General features: G+C 43.6%; 1 protein-coding gene across 2 annotated transcripts in view; it reads right to left on the bottom strand.

The window, feature by feature from the left end:
* The window catches only part of akap12b (A kinase (PRKA) anchor protein 12b), a 39,191-nt gene that overhangs the window by 3,446 nt on the left and 18,816 nt on the right, over window positions 1–16,929 (bottom strand). Inside the window, exons 1-2 of one of the 2 annotated variants that reach the window (XM_068576770.1) lie at window positions 8,249–8,502; window positions 159–4,325 (exon numbers count right to left, since the gene is read on the bottom strand). In XM_068576770.1, the coding sequence (XP_068432871.1) occupies window positions 163–4,325; window positions 8,249–8,273 (4,188 nt within the window). In that variant the 5' untranslated portion in view covers window positions 8,274–8,502 and the 3' untranslated portion in view covers window positions 159–162. Of the gene's footprint in view, window positions 1–158; window positions 4,326–8,248; window positions 8,503–16,929 lie in introns of those variants that run through there. The other variant, XM_068576769.1, reaches the window with a different exon arrangement.

Here is a 16,929-nt window from a genome sequence, read left to right as displayed (position 1 = left end):
ATTTTTCATGTGGTACTGGGCCATCTCTAATTTACAATACTGAAATACTAAAAAGCTCTTTTTTTCATTTACTTTACGCTTCGATTACCTGTATCTTGATATGTTAACATTAAAAAACGTTGACATAAATAAGTCACCTCCAATTGGATCAGTCTCACCTGCTCATGATGCAGCTGTGATCTCTGTGGACACCGGCTCGATCTCCTTCACGGCCTCCTCGATCACCTCGATCACCTGCGCCATCACCTCAGCGCACTTTCCCAACGGTGTTTCTGGCGTCTCTGCCTCTGTGACTTGGCTGGGGGCGGAAACATCTGCTTGGGGTTCTTCTGACACCGTTGAGAGTTTGCTTTCAGTTGCAGCCCGCTTCACCTTTACGTTGGTGTCTTCATCCACAGAACCGTTGCAGTTAAACTCTACCGCGGCCTCTTCTTCCACTGACGGCTCTTCAAACACCTGCGCTGTCTGCAGGACCACTTGGACTGGCATGTGCATCTCAACTTTCTCTTTGATCTGCTCTGATGAGGCCTCTGATTGTGGTTCCACTTCCTCAGTTGTTTCTTTTACATCTGATTCCTGAACCTCTGCGTCTTCTTTGCTCTGTTCTTCCTTCACCTGTTCAAGCTCCTCACCTGTCTGACTCTCTGCCTTTATCTCTTCAATTTCTTCCACAACTACACTTTCTTCACTTACTTTTACCTCCACAGCTTCCTGCAACCCTTTCACTGACTTTTTCTCCTCTACACAGTCATCAAGGCTCTTTGTGACCTCCACTGGGATTTGGTCAATGACCTCCATGGCAACATGGAGCAGCTGAGCTGACTTTGATGATTGTTCTTTGCAGGCAATAGCAACAGGAGTGTCAGTGATAACAACAGGGGTGATCTCAATCTCTTCCTCTATTGTTGCTACAGCCTTGACAGGTGTAGGGATGGTGGTCTTTTCCGACTCAGGCTCATCTTCTGAAACTTTATCCACGGCATCCTGAATGACGGCCTGGGCAATGATGATGCTCTGAGCCTCAATTTCACTGGTCTGCTGGTCGACATCTTTGCTGGACTGCTCAGTGACTGCACTGATCGCTGCCGTTGCTGTTTTTGTGGCATCCACATGCTCTTCAACTTGACCCTCCTCTGAAGTTTCCTGCGCCTGGATGGATTCATCGTCGACTGCCTCAGATGTATTTTCCATGGCAATCATGTCTGATGCTGCAGCACTGACCGGCGCCACAAGGACCACTGCTTCAGAGACAACAACCTCGTCACTTGGTACAACTCCAGGGATGATTGGCTCAGTCTCCTTTGTGATGTCGTTCATTGTGGATTCACACATGGCAGGGGCTATCTCTGCAGTCACATATTGATGTATCTCTTTTACAGTATTTTCTTCGGTGGCAGCAAGCTGCTCCACATCAATTGTCACCTCCTTGGTTTCTACAGATGACTCAGTGACTTCTACGCTCTGTGTGCAAACAGCTGTTTCACGTGTTGGTGTAATGGGATCACCTCTGGTGACATCCTTAAGAGAATTCATGGTGGGAGGCTGTATCATTTCAGACTCCACCTGAACAGAGCTGAAAGTTACAATATTCTCAATCTCGGGTTCATGGCTCTCGCTGGCTGCTTGAACGGCTGTCATGTCACTCTGTAAACTTTCAACAACAGACCCGAGCTCGGTGATTTCTACTTGGTGTGCTACGGCATTGATTATGGCATTTTCTTCAACGATGGCCTCTTCTGTACTTTCGGACTTCTCTTCTACTGACATCTCTGTGATCACACTATCACGGATCACAGCCACAGGCTCTACGATGGGCAGCACAGGTTTCTCCAAAGCCACTTTGGCAATCTCCTTGGTTCCAAGGCCAGTGCAGATAGCCATGGCTTCATCACGAGCATGTGGCTCCAGGATGCCACATGTCTTTGACTCTGCATTCTCAGTTGGTGGTTCATACTCTGTTTCATTCGAAGCTACCTCTACTGGTACATCTTCAACAGTCACATTTGTCTGGGGTGGAATTTCACTTATTTCGGCCTGCAAGCTCTCCATAGCCTCCTTTGCGTTCTCTGGCTTTGGTCCCTGAGGAACAGGAGTAGTTTCTGCAGATGGAGCTGGAGCAAAAGGCTTTACCTCAGCTGTGGACAGTCTGCGCCCTGTGCGTTTAGGAACTTCAAGAGACAGATTATCCTTGTCCTCAATTTCATCTTCTGCGATGTCAGTATCGATAGACTTTGGTGTGGCAGCATTCTCCGCTTCCTCTGGAATGTCACTCAGCTGATCATGTTTATCGTCACCATCTTCAACACCGGCTGGGATCCAGGAAGGAGCTCTATCTTCAGTGGATACCTGAATCTGGACTTCAGCGGGTTCTGCTGGTGCTTCCTGTTTAGCTTCAACCTGGTCTTCATACTCTGAGAGAGGAACCACAGCTGGGGTGTCAGAGTCCTCCTCACCCTGGTCAGTGGAAGCTTGTTTTTCCGCCTTCTTCTTTCTCCGTCCGGGGAAGAGCTTTCTCAATGAGAAAGACGACTCGTCTTTTGGCGCCTCACTGTCTGACTGGACTTGTTCGGCAGTCTCCTCAGGCTTTTCGTCAACTTTGGCCTTATTCTTTGGCATAACCATGCGTTTCAGTGTGTCCCAAGTGGACTCTCTCTCCGGATTGGGACTTAAAGGTTCAGAGGAGGAAACAACTTCGCCATCACTATCTATGGTTTGGGAACTAACAATGGCAGCCTCAGTTTTGCCAACCTGCTCCCCTTCTACTGCTGCTGCTGCTGCCGTTTCCTCTTCAACCTTGGTCTCCTCATCGTCAGAATCAGAGGTCTTTCTCATTCTCTTTTTGGGTCCACCCATACACATTAGAGCCTCCCAGGAGACCGATGTGTCCATTTTCTTTTTGGGCTCCTCTGTGCTGCTGACAAGTTTCTCAGTGTTTTCAGTCTTTGGTTCTTCCTCGGTTGGCTTATCCTCCTTGGTCTCCTCCTCAACACTCTTGTCTGCTAATGGGGCACTCTCAGAAGAGGACAGGGTGGCTGACTTTGCTGATTTCTCACCTGTGGCTTCATCTTCGCTTTCAGAAGACCTTTTTACACGCTTCTTGGGTGTAACTAGTTTCTTGAAGGAGGACCAGGCAATGATCCCCTCTTTTTTCTTCTCTCCATCAGAGGCAACTTCCCCATCAGTCTCTTGGCTAGACTCATTCTGAGTCATCTCCACAGCGATGACATGCTCTCCCGACTCCTCGGGAGATGAGGGCCCACTGTCAGCTTTTGGATTTTCTGCCGACTCAGTGGAGGATTGAAGCTGCTCAGCCGCCTGCTCCCCAGACTCAGTGAGCTTCGTCTCAGTGTCTTTCTTGGCCTTCTGCTTCTTAGTTGAGAGCTTCTTTAAGCCAGCTCCAGTGAAAAGCTTCTTCAGGGGGCTTCCCTGGGGCTTGACCTTCTCTTGTGATGATAGCAGCTCAGCCTCAGTAGTCACCTCCGCTGGAGTCTTCTCCTCTTCTGCACTGGGTTCTGCTTTTTCATCTTCTGGTTTGGTCTCATCAGTAGTTGCTGCAGCAGGGGTTTCAACAGTGACCTCTGGCTCTGGGGTACCCTCTGATTTCACTTCCTCTGGAGTTGCTGGTGCCTCCTCCTTAGTTTCTTGGGTGACCTCATCTTTCTCCTCCTTTTCTTCTGCAGCAGCAGCGTCTTCTGTCTTGGATGTCTCCTCAACACCTGCCTCCTTGTCTTCCTCCTCTTTTGTCTTCTTGATGCTGGCTTTTTTTCTCAGGTTAGAGAAAAGTCCTCCACTGAAGAGCTTCCTGAAGGGGGACATGGTGGTCTCTCCTTCCTTCTCAGCTCCTTCATCAGCGGCTTCAGTGGTTGTATCTTCAGCTGGGGTGTCAGTGATTTCAGCTTTGTCAGCTTCATTGGCTTCAGCCTCAGCAGTAGATGCCTCTGTATCAGCCTCCTTTTCTTCAGTTGAACTCTTCTCCTCGGCAGTGGCAGCTTCTTCCTCCTTTGTAGGTTCATCAGTCACACCAACCTCCTGTCCTTCTTCTTTATCTTTAACTGTCAATAGCTTCACAGGATCTTTTTCCTCACTTTTGTCTTTCTTCAGTGTGAACTTAAAGCCCACAAAGCGGAAAATCTTCTTGAAGCCCACTTCGCTGGCATCCTCGGGTTTCTCCTCTGCTGCTTTTTCCTCAACAGCCGAGATGTCATTGGCGTCAGGAGACTCTTTCTCCACTTTCTCGCCATTTACTTGAGGAGCCACTTCTCCCTGGATGGCGTCCATCGTCTCTGGAGCCTCCTCCTTCTGAGCCACACCATCAGGCTGGCCAACTGAAATGACAAAAAAAAGTATTTGATGAAGTTTGATAAAGATATTTATGAGTTGTCTCGCTTCAGTTTTACTACTTACAGCTCCTACTTTGTTACAGAAATATTACTTCATATTCACATCTAAAAAATGCTTTGCCCAAAGCTACAATTTGTAACTTGCAATGTATCATATTTCGGTAATGATTAGGACAGCAATAGAAAATAGCTGTGCTTAATGGACGAAAAACTCCATTAAAAACAGAAGTGTCTCATTGCCATCTGCATTTAATCAGAAATGATGTATAGAAAGGATTTGCTGTGATCCTGACCACCTGAGCAGATTAGTATTTGAGGACTCAATAGTTGATGATTATGAAACAATTAGATTGTAATTTTGCCCAGATAATCCTGTGCTATATTTTTTTTTAAAGTAAAAAAAAAATACAAGTTTACGCATTGAAATGAATAAAAGAAATCCCCAATAGGAGTTCTGTATTAAATATTACACAATTAATAAAATGCTTGAGGAAATATGTAGCCTATTGAACCAAAAGCAGACTTACAACACAACCAAGCCACCAACATTACTGTGGGTAATTCACAGGTAGTTGCACAACTCTAAGACAACAGAAGAGTTGTCTTATCAGCTGGGATTAAAGACAAATAGACACATATGACACACACACACAAGCCGTCTGCCTGCCATGTGTATCTGTGTTTTGACAGAGGAAGGCGTAGGGGGATGACGACCTGAAAGTGTTTAAAGCTTTTCTTCTTTCTTCCTCTGCCTTTCGACTACAGCCTGGAAAACCTCACATCTGATACCCCTGGACTCTCAAAACAAATTCCCAGGACTTTTAATACCTAGCTATCAGCTTACCCGATTACACACACACTGGGAAACACAAAGACGCACATGCACTCCCTAAAACCACAGACCTGTGGGAAGTACCTCTTTTACAAAAAAAAATGTCATGTAAAAACAAGGGATTTGATCCCATTTTCATCATGATGTCTGCTATTAAAATTGAATACGCTGTAAATAAATCTGGGAAAGATGACTCTTGGTTTCGGTCTCTCACAAAAATGTCAAACTATGCGCCCACATCTGTCCACATCCTTTTCCTAAATTATAGGCATGACGCTTCACTCAGTAGTTCTGCATTCCTAGAATATTTTACCTTTAAAATGAAAAGAATATTATTCCTAGGAATTAGGTAAGAACCTCACCAAACACAGCAGGCTTTCACACTTAATTTGTATGTTAAAATAAACACATGCTTGCATACCCTAATGTGATTAGTGAGGGCACGCCCATGTCTTATGTATAGATTTGACTTGAGTGGAATGTGAGCTATGCTGTTCACTCTGTGTTTGGGAAAATTATTTTCGGATGCTCTAAACCTGAATTTAAATACCAGAGGAATGTTTTTTGGGGTTTCGTTTGCCTGTGTCTCAGCTGTGCCCATGTAGTATTCAAACTAAACAATGCAGGCCTCTACTACTACCCCTCCTTAAAATAAAAAAGTCCCAATCTCCTTGACCCAAATTCCACAACAGCAGGATGGATGGGGACCCACCCCCATCCCAAGACTCACACTACTCATACAAACACAATAGCATTCAAACCCGCTCTGGCCTCTGAAAATAAAAGGAAGGGGGGTGGTCAACTTTCCTATTATCAAGACGCGCTGCAGCTTTGGAGAAGTTTGCTGACATTACCAAACTAGTGTTAACATACAAATAAAAAAAAGAAGCCTGTGTGATTTACAAAATACAACATTGTCACATGGCAGTGGGCTATCCCTCACATAGGTGTTATTTTCAGGGTCCTATCACACAAAGTATAACCGGAAGAACAACAAATGCCAGATCTATGTTTGTGTCATATAAAACATGAGCACAACAATTATTTAATCTCAAATATGCAAAAACAGCAAATTTGTGTGTGAATAATTAAACCAGCTCCTCTAAACTGGAGTCAATAAAGTTCTGATGCAGTAAAAAGCTTTCGAAGGAAGACGTCTGTGTGTGTGTGTGTGTGTGTGTGTGTGTGTGTGTGTGTGTGTGGTAGGGGTCCGGCTGTTAGAAAGCCAGACGAGGCCATGTGTATCTACATGGATAATAAAACAGGGACCATGTTGATTTAACAGACTACTGGCATCTCTGTCGTCTATTTGATCTTTGTTTCCCAGCCCAAGTTTTTTTTTTTTTTTACTGCAACAGAACTGGTTAACATCCCTAGCTTGATTTGGTTTGTGTGTGAGGGGGTCAGGGGGTTGATGTGTGGTGAAGGAGGGTGGGCGTTTTGAATAACAACTGTACTAGTCAGAATGTGAGTGTGAGGAGTGAGGCTACAGGGGGCGAGGAGGGGACAGTTAGGAGATGAAGGGATGGCGTTGAGGGGGCAGGGTCTCTGCCCTTGGGGCGAAGCCCTTTCTTACTTTGGGGGGTGTTACATATCTCTGACACACACATTCATAGTTGAAATCCTTATCCTCGCTGAATATACGCTTTGTTTATGTGTGCGTGTGAGAGCAACGCACCCAAAAAAACGATTTAAATCTGCTCCAGTCTCCAGTGAGATCGGATAATGTTTCTGTTGTGGCCGTTTTAGCACTAGTATGTGTTTGTGTGTTGTATGGGTGAGGGGGGGGGGGGTTGGGGTCAGTTGGGAAGCTGAATGGCAGCTATTGTTTCAAGACACTATTTACAAACTTTGCTCAATATATGCAAATCGTATTGTAATTAACCGTCTGGAGCAGAAGCTCTTTAAACAAAAGAAGTCAGTTAAAAAGAGGGCAAGGAGACTCCCCACACCTCCCCCAACAGACACCAGCGCTCCCTCTTTGGAGCAAAGGTGTGGTCAAAGTCTCTCCGGGGCTCCGTAGGGCTCCATCAACAGCACTAACAACACCCACTGTAGCACCACTTATCTCATTAACGTCAAGTAAAGGTTAAATGTGAATTAGTCCACAGCAAAATAAACAGAGATCTATCTTCGTATCAGTGCTTTGGTTTCCCATTTATAGGAAGAAACTAAAACCTGAGGTCACCACAAAGCAAAACATTGCAGATCTGTTCAATTTGAACCATCAATTCCAGATATGAACTTAAGAAGAATTGGTCTTGGAATTGGCATGCAACTCCTTTCATTCGCTCTTTTTCCTCCCTCCCAACCCTTCGTGGCTAAGCTGCTGAATAACCCCGCTGGGAATTAGGATCCCACTCTAATGAAATGCTTCACATGACGGGACACAGGGAGCTGGCTGAGACAGGGATGTGAGCTAAAAGCAGGCGTTCAAAAGGATCCTATAAATGCATCTTTTTGTTATCTGGCAGCTGTCACCTTGTGAAATGAATTTCCCATTAATACGTTTGGTGGTAGTAGAAGATGTATACTTCACACGGAGAAGGCACACTGGGATATCTCTCAGTCGATAAACAGGTTTTTACTACAGGGCCACTGGGAAAGGCAGTGAAAAAGGGGGATGTTTTCCTGCACACATGCTGAAAAGCTGCTAGTGATGCACAAGAATGATGAAAGAACACTTGATGATACACCTTTGAAGTTACGCTCAGAACAGGGTTAAATAAAAGTTGATCAAATTTTAAAAAAAACTACAGCACTCCAAAGACTTTCTACACAAGGAGGCTCTGCAGTGGCCACAGTAAAACCATCACCCACCCAAGCCAGAACAACTACAAACCACAATGCTAATTAACCACACCCTCAGCACAACAATGCCCTCAGCTCTACTCATTTGTGTGAGGAGAAACCAATGATTTTGGTTTCAGACACATCTTGCATAAACAACCAGTTTCAACCAAACAGATCCAACTGGCACAACAGAGCAGTCTTTTTTTCTGCAAAGTTAAAACTAAGTCTAAACTGTTAAAACATATAATTAATTAATGAGACCACATTGAATGATTTTTCTTACCCGTTAGTGTTATCGTTCCAAGCATTTGTAAAAGTCCAAAAAGCCTTTCTTCAAAAACTTACAAAACAAAAGTATTTTTAAAAAAATGTGATATTTAAAAATATATCTCTAAAATTGGTCCCTCTCTTGTCTTCCTTCACTTCTGTGCACACTCAGATAAGTCTGTGAGATTTGCTTCTTGGCTCCGTCTTCACTCGTCTGAAGGCAGGAGCTGTGTGTCTCCCTCTCTCTTGCAGCGCTGCTCAGCCAGTATGAACAGAAGAGAGGAATCCACACACATTTCAACAGACTGACACACATGTCATGTTAGGACCACCCCTGCCTCCCTCTTCCTCCCACCTCCCTCTCCTTTCTTCAGCTGTTCTGAATGAGCCTCCCCCTCCCTCCCACGCTCCCTCCCCCCCAACCCCTCAGACCTCACTGTCCAGCCTCGATGACTGGATCTCATCATGTGATTTATCTCGAATGCATTTGCCAACCATCCCTCCACAGCAACTATTGTCTCACGCTATTTCATACGCACAAACTCATACACATTGCTGCTACAGTCTCTTTCTCTGGCCTTAAAGCCCATGTGTTTCCTCAAATTTGTTGTTTTCTCACAGACTTTTTTTTGGAACACCAAATGAAAAACAGTGTTAAGCAGCCACCACACCCCTCTCCCCTGCACTCCCCCTTTGCAGGAGGCCACCAGGCTCTCCCCCGCATCACATGGCTCTTGTCACTGGACATGTGGAGGAATGTTGACAGAGGAAAAACCAGAGAGGATTTCAAGATGTTACTTTGTAATTTGGGATTTTTACATCTGAATTTTTTTTCAGACTCATTGTATGTACTATATGTGCACACTTCATATAATATATACTATATTCACACACTTCACATACTTTGCATTTTTGCACTTTTATGATTTCATTTTCTTAAATGTCTTCTATGTAACTGCTTGCTGCTGCCACAACCACATTGCGAGGATGAATAAAGTATATATCCTATACTAATTGAGTTCCCAAAGCAGGATTTAAAACAGAGTATTTGTTACTTCACGGTATAGTCCCCAATATATAGCCCTTTATGAGGCAAAGTTCAAACCCAGGGCCTAAACCCAACATGGACCGCGGTGCCATTGAGTTGCCGCCTGCCCCTTGTGAATGTTAATAGGCCCCTCTCAATTACGCCAATGCAGACACATTTAATTCGGCTTTTGTCTCGGGAGGGGGGACGAGAAGGAATGCAGATAAATCCTCAGGTAAATACCAGCATAATCAGATCTGTCACACTTCAGCATTGTCCCAGAGGAATGTGTGAATTCCATCCAGAAGGATCCCAAACGGGTGATAACAGCAGTAATCAAGTACTGTCTGCAAGCCCCCCTCAATAAAAGTGTGTTATACTTTTAACTTTGGGCAAAGTATTCATAGGGAAATTGTTGACAACAAGCATATAATCAAACAAGTATCAGCTCCAGATGTTAGATTATTGATAGGTTGGCAGTGTTTTTGGCAAACAACAGGACAACCAGCGGCATGTACAGCATCTTTTTCTTCATTTTCTTAGTTTATGAAACTCTTTGACTGCATATTTTCTCCATTTCTGTGGTGCAAAGACGACAACTTAAAAAACAATCAGTCCATAACAAGACAACAATCTGGGTGAAACAAATCGTTGCATTTTTTCTTTACACTAGATAGTTTCTTCAGAACCATTGAAATGCGAGTCGTTAATACAGAGACCCGTGCACATGAATGCAAGGCTGCATGGTTTTTATCTGAGCTGACAGAAGTGAGAAGGAGGGAGGAAGGAAAGAAAACAGCTTTAGAGATATAATATGGTCAATGCAAAGCTCCATAAAGTGAATCTTCATAACATAAGGAATAAACGTTTTCTTTACTTTTGCAAATTATATCCTAACATTGGTATGTTAAGAGTTACATCTCATGGGTATATCATGAAAGACCCCTTCATTTGATCACAGTCATCCACTTAGAATGTGATTCTGACACACCAGTGAGGCTTTTTGTTGTTGCGATGACTCATCTGGTGGGCATTTCACTTAGTGGACTATACTACATAATCACCAATATGACATTGCTGTAAATTACGCTGAGTGGACAGTGAGTCAGACCAAAGGGAATTCAAAGTTTGATGAGAGTACCTCTGTTGGGTCGGCCCACATCTTTCTTTCTCTCCCCAACTTCCTTCATATGACTCACTCACATCAGTCACATTCCTGGACTTCTATACATACGAAACTATTTTAATTTCGGCACAGCTTCAGGCTACACTGAGCTCTATGGGAAAGACATCCATATGGTTCAATGCGGAGTCAGAGGACAAGGCTGGCATTCTCTTTAAAATATTTATTGTCCACAAATCCTATGAGAATAAAAAACAGCTCTGACTTTATTCTGCTGAGAAAAAATGTCTTCATGCTGACTGAAAACTATAAACCAATAACGTAATTTTCTAATATAATTAACCCCAAACCCGCCAGGCCAGGATCATTTGAAACTTTAACCCACAATTCAAGTGAGCTGCAGCTAACATTTCATAAAACGCCCATCACAAGTTCCCAGAGCCCATTGGGACATAAATGCCAGAATGTATTCAATTCAATATCATATGAGACCAAGAAAGCAATAAAACAATCACATATGTGAAGCTGGAACCTCAGAGTTTTACAGTTTTGCTTTGAGAAATCACATAAATGGTTAATTGATTATTTCACGCAATGTGAACATTATAAAACTTAAATTAAGAGCTAAAACTAGCTGATGCATAATTACATATGACGCTGTCGGGCCGAGTGGGATTTTAACCTTGAAGTTACTTGAAGGAAATAATAATAAGGAATGACAAACAAAAAAAATAATTAAGGATAAAAGCTCATTTAATTCAATATATTTCCATCACAACAATCAAAGAATGAGAACTTATTTTGTATTTAAACCTTAGTCCAGTCAGGATAACACAGCGCCGCGTCTGGGACGGTGACGCCCTTCATATCTCAGTAAATCAGAAAACGTGTCTGCAGTTCAGGAATGTTTGAGGAGGGGTCTTCAATGGCCGGGCGAGTGGGGGGTTGAGGTGCGGGGCGGAGGGGCTTTCTGCAGCCTGTAAAGAAGTGAATGACATCATCGGACAGCAGAGAAGTAAACGCCCCGTACTCTTCCAAGAACTGGATAGGATGATGTTGAAATAATTGGAGGAAAGGGAAATGAGGGCCGTGAGTGTGTGAAACTGGCCGAGATCAGAGAGATTTTTCATTCACCACCTCTCCTTTCTTCTCCATTTTTATATCCCGTTTCGCTCCTTTCACAACTTGGTTTTTATCTCCAGAATCCAACCCCCAGTCGTCTTTAATCCTTCTCCAGAATCCACTACTTTCCCCGCTGTCTCTTCTATCCTCTTGAGACCCCACCCCAGCCCTGGTGTGCGCCGGAGGGATGGATAAGAATGTCGGGCAGGAAACGCAGTCATTTCTTGACATCACTGCTTCCTCTTCCTTTTTCCCGTTTCCTCGATCTTTACTTCATTCTTTCAACCCTTCCGTCTTTTTTTCTTGCTGACATTATTCCTGCACATAATGTGATGAGATGAACACTGCAGATGTGACGTCTCAAGTTTGAGAATTTCGTGACCATTTTTTTTTGTTTAGTTTTGCTGGAAAACAATGGAGAGTCATGTTTACAGCTTTCAGCATTCACGCAGAAGGTGTTCGTTGGATGAAATCAATCTAATCTTGCGCGCAACTGGAAACAAATGAACTTGAGCAAATACATGAGCTTCTGTTTCTGATGGTCTTCATGGCCGTCTATTTTAAATCCCACGACCAAAACTGTTATTTTATGTTTAAGTGGAGAGTAGCATTTCTTCTAGAGGGCTATGTTTAGCAAGTTTTACCATCTGTTATACTTGCATTCCTGAAATATCTGTACGCAATTTGGCATTCCAGTTGTTGTTATGCAAGGTCGAGTCATACAGTACAGACTGAATTGTGAGAACGGGGACGTGTAGATCTAAAGAAGTCCCTCCTGGTGTTGAAAAGGCTTTGGATCGAGTGTGACAGCAAAGAGATGAATGAAAAGGAATTATCAGTTTGTCAACTTGCTGGTTCCATGAGATCCAAACAAATGCACGTTTCAAAAGTTTGTGTGTTCATATGTAGTCCGGATGGAAGCATTTTATCAAATAGTAGAAACTGGCCGGCCCAAACAGTGGCTCATCTCATTCCCACTCCATCCCCAGCTGGGCTTCGTGAGAACAATTGCTCTTATCTTTCATGCTCTTCCTGGCTTCTTATCCATCTTCCTCACCGTAGTCATTTGTATGGCTCTGCTTAGGATTTGGCAGCGATCCAATAATGTGTGCTTCATCTACACTCAAAAATGGTTCATCTTAACAAGTCAATTAATCACAACAAAATGTTTATAAGATATTTTTCCTCCCTGGCAAAGGTCAGAGGATGTAAACCAACCGAGTAATTGAAGTTGTTTCCACAACAAAAGTACTTGTTTTGAGGCTTTTCTAGAAACAACTGTGGGTAACTTAAGACAGGGCGGAACAAGGAAGATCACTGAAGTATCCAGTATCAGCACCAAGACGTTTAGACTTAATCGTTGCATTGGAGACAAGTGAAACACCTCACCTCACTGACACATTCTTGGCACTTCTATAAAGAATATTTGATCCTTAGGTCCAAGGTAAAACTGAATGATAATAGTATTTGGATACTTGCTGCACTGTATCAGGGGCCATAACGGCATTAAAGGAGGAGGAGGAGGGGAAGGAGGTGTGTGTGTGTGTGTGTGGGGGGGGGGGGGGTCAGTGACATTCCTCATCCATTCTCTCAATCCACCGTGTGCCTGGGGGAGGTCAGGGTTTGAGGAGGGAGAGATTAGGTTCCCTGATGCCGGGAAAGATGAGAGAGGAGCGCCTGCAGAGACGAGAGGGTCCTGGGGGGTCTGAGAGCCCTGGTGGGAGCCTACCATGAGTTTGACCTTATTACTGTAATTTTAGGCCCACTGTACCTGAGGCACTCCTTCTGATACGCCAAAGACTTTTACATTTAGTTTAGTCATCCTAAATGATTTGGTTGCAACAGGGCCGCACTCCATATAAGATAAGTTAGCATTCTGACAGTAGCATTTAGCTCAAAACAGTGCTGTGCCCAAGTTTAACACACCAGAGCTGCAGGCTTGACTTGTATGACCAGAACCAACAGCACAAATATTTTTGGTAGGAGGGATCAGTTCAAACACATATATCATAATATATGTTACGAGGCTGTGTAAAAGCTACAACAATAAGCTGTAGAGCAAAACACAAGTGAATTAATGTTAAATTCATGACATGAACACTTACGCTGCCTGAGGTGGAGGGGAGGTGTATGTTTGGTAAAGAGACCATTCATTAGTATATGAGACAGTTGGCCGTCAGTGTTTTGGTGGGTGCAGTCAGCTGACTTGCCATCAGCTGCTCTGGTGATTTTCGATGTTGTGGTCAGACACAACTTACTCAAGCTTGATTTACAAAGCGAAAATGTCGTTGAGGTTGCTTGTATTACCAGAAACACTAAGAGCTGCCCATTGTGTTTGAGCAGGAGGGAAAAAAAGGTTTTCTGTCTGATCAGTTTAGAGGATGAGACAGCAGTTGACAAACGACAGCTTTCTAATAGAGTTCTTCTTTGCCCTCTTGCCCTGAAGTGTATCCTTCAAGCTGCCACTTCATAACAAAGGAATGAATAAAATATGCTGCACTAATGAGCATAATTGAACAACTGACTGGACAATGATGAATCTTGAGGGACTGCGGGCCTTTTAAGCACTCCAATCTAAAACTCTGCCTCCCTAACACTTTCCTCTGGGATCATCACTGAGGGGAGGAAACCATTCTGATGTCTCGCACCAAGTTGATGGATCAGCATCTGCACAAAATACAGTACAAACCAGGGACAAAGTAGTTCCTCCCACTAGTTTGACTACAGTAGAAAAAGACGCACATGAACATCCTAACAGGAGACCTGTAATGAGTATTGTCGGTTGGAATGTGAAAGAGGCAAAAACCCAAAAGGAACAATGCAGGCGGCTGGATCGCGTTATGATGACTGTACTTATTGGCAGAGACCCGACAGAGCTTAAGTGAAGGGAGAGGTCCCTTCCACAAGCATGATGAACGTTTTGGCAACATGGCTACAAATGTCCCACGAGCCTGAGTAAGTCTATCACGGGCACGCGCACACACAGGCACACACACAGGCACACACACAGGCACACACACAGGCACACACACAGGCACACACACAGGCACACACAGCCTGCAATATGTTCAACTTGTAAAAGTTAACACCTGTAACCAAAAAAGAAATAAAACTGTAGCAGACGGCGAATCATTTCTCACAACTCATGACACACCTGGGATCGGTCTGACTTTTTGACACACTTGGACTGCTGTAGTATGTAGTACAATTTGACACAGTACAAAACGTTTCAGCCACTCCGACTTGATTTCATTAATGATTAACACGTCTGCATTGAATAATATTATTGATTCATCTACAGAATGTGAACACAAGTTCCAGAGACTGAAAAAGCTAAAGGGATTCAGTTTCTAATAATATGACCGAGAAACTCAGTGTCAAGACGTTTTATTTGATGCACTAATGTGCTAAAGCTTGTGAAGTAAAGCGAGCAGCAGATGTTCTTTGTTCTTCTTTTGAAGCAACAACTTACAGTTCTGACACATTTTCAATGAATAAACTCAATAAATTCATTTAATATGGTGAATCACACACATCTGATCCCCTAAACAAAATGAAACAAGCAAAAAAACAGGATTGGACCTATGAAGGATATCCAGCGTTGCTCCGCACAAACACTAACTGCAGTGCGCACAGGAACACACCAACACAGTCAGCATTCTCTCTCACTCTCAAACCTTCCAGAAAACTTCATCTGTCCTCTCTTAAAGCCTGGGGGCCATCTGGGAGGGGCCGTCAACACTCCAGCCAGTGAGTTACATCAGCTATGATGTCAGTCTTTGGGCTCCCACTGCACCTCATGCGCCCACACCCCTAAAACTAGCAACCCAAAACACACATGCAGGCTGAGGTACGCACATCTACATGGATGCAAAACAGCAACACAACAAATCTTGCCGTTACGAATGAAACGGTCTTAAAAGATTACCATGGTTTCTTTAATAACACATGCTTTGCGTGTGTACACCAAAAAGTGACAATATGCCTCATTTTGATTTAAGGGTAGGAATGATGCACTTTGTTATAGACGGATGCCACATGGCTGTACCACTGAGTTAATGGCTTTCTCTCTATATCTTTCTCTATTTAAAAGCATCCTTTCTCCTGCTCTTTGCTTGCCTCTCTCTTGTCTTGATGAAAGAAACATTTCCTCTCAAACTCTGCTTCCATGTATTATTTACTCAATTTCTCTCTGTCTAATAACTCGCTGTAAACTCTGCATTCCTAAGCCTGAGCTTTCCTGCCTGGGCTTTCTCAGCCCATCTGGCACTGAAAGGATGTGAAGAAAAGTCTTAAAGAATGGGGTTCGAACAACATCTCAGCCAAATTGTTCGTCATTTTTATGCAAAACTGACAGCAAGCAGACTTACTGTTTGGATTCGCAAAAAGGATCGATTGCTGACGGACGCACTGGTGACCGTAACTCCACACCATCTACGTACTTTGATACCATTCTAAACAAATACTTTCTGTAATTGAATTAAACATTTCATGACAGATCATAGAGTCACAGATTTTAGCTGCAGCAAACCCGCGGTTCACTTTTTGCACAAACTGGATTTAAACTTATTGACTTTCCTTCTAGAAAATGGCCATTAAAGTCTGCAGCAGAGTCCACTATTATGAGTTTTTCCAGAACCTTTTACTTCCTTCCAATAAAATGTAGATCTAAAAAAAGCACCAAACCAACAGGTATTGTTTTTTTTAAGTAAATTGCAACACCCCTCTAAACAAGACCGTCATGTTAAGTTGGTGTGTGATGGGTCTGGGTGTGGCGTTTCACCATCGGGTTGCACTAAAACTGAAAACACTCTCGTATACCCGATAGAGCAAGATTATGGTTGTGTGTTTGTGTACGCCTGTGCATGCATGTGTGTGCGTGTGTGTTTGTGTATGCCTGTGTGTGCACGTCAGTGCGTGTTTGCTCATGCGTCAGTCTTTTGATGTGCAGCCTGTCTTTTGTTATTTTTCGTTGTTATCAGAGAGATTCCTCTTCCCTTCCTGTCTCCCACAATGCATTGCTGTCCTTATCAGGCTGAACAAGAGGTAGAGGAGTGCTGGGACCCCTCCATACCTTCCACTTCACTATCTTTTCTCTTTTTCTCGAAAGTGGATCTCCCTTCCTTTCACTCCCCTGCTTTCATTTAAACTCTAGCCTTGACATTATTTACACAACTTCAGTTGTTTTCTGTTATTTGTCTCCAGTTTTTAGTCCTTCTGCATATAATAGCGCCAGGTTCGATGCGTCAGCCGGCTGGTTCATTCGTAGGTCAGTTCAGACCACAAGGGTCCACTCAGTTCCCAGTTTGATCGGGTAGATTATCAAGTAGTCTGCATGTGACTATATGTGTTATAGCTAAACGGATCTCAGCAGATCCACAATCAGCTCTTATCATGAAGTGCCACATTATCAACTCAGAAGAAG

This window comes from Clinocottus analis, unplaced genomic scaffold, assembly GCF_023055335.1.
Source record: "Clinocottus analis isolate CAN_PGR_092001 unplaced genomic scaffold, fCliAna1.0.p SCAF_15, whole genome shotgun sequence".
Taxonomy (NCBI): Eukaryota; Metazoa; Chordata; class Actinopteri; order Perciformes; family Cottidae; genus Clinocottus; species Clinocottus analis.
The sequence above is the reverse complement of the archived record's forward strand: the minus strand, read 5'-3'. Positions and strand labels throughout refer to the sequence as shown.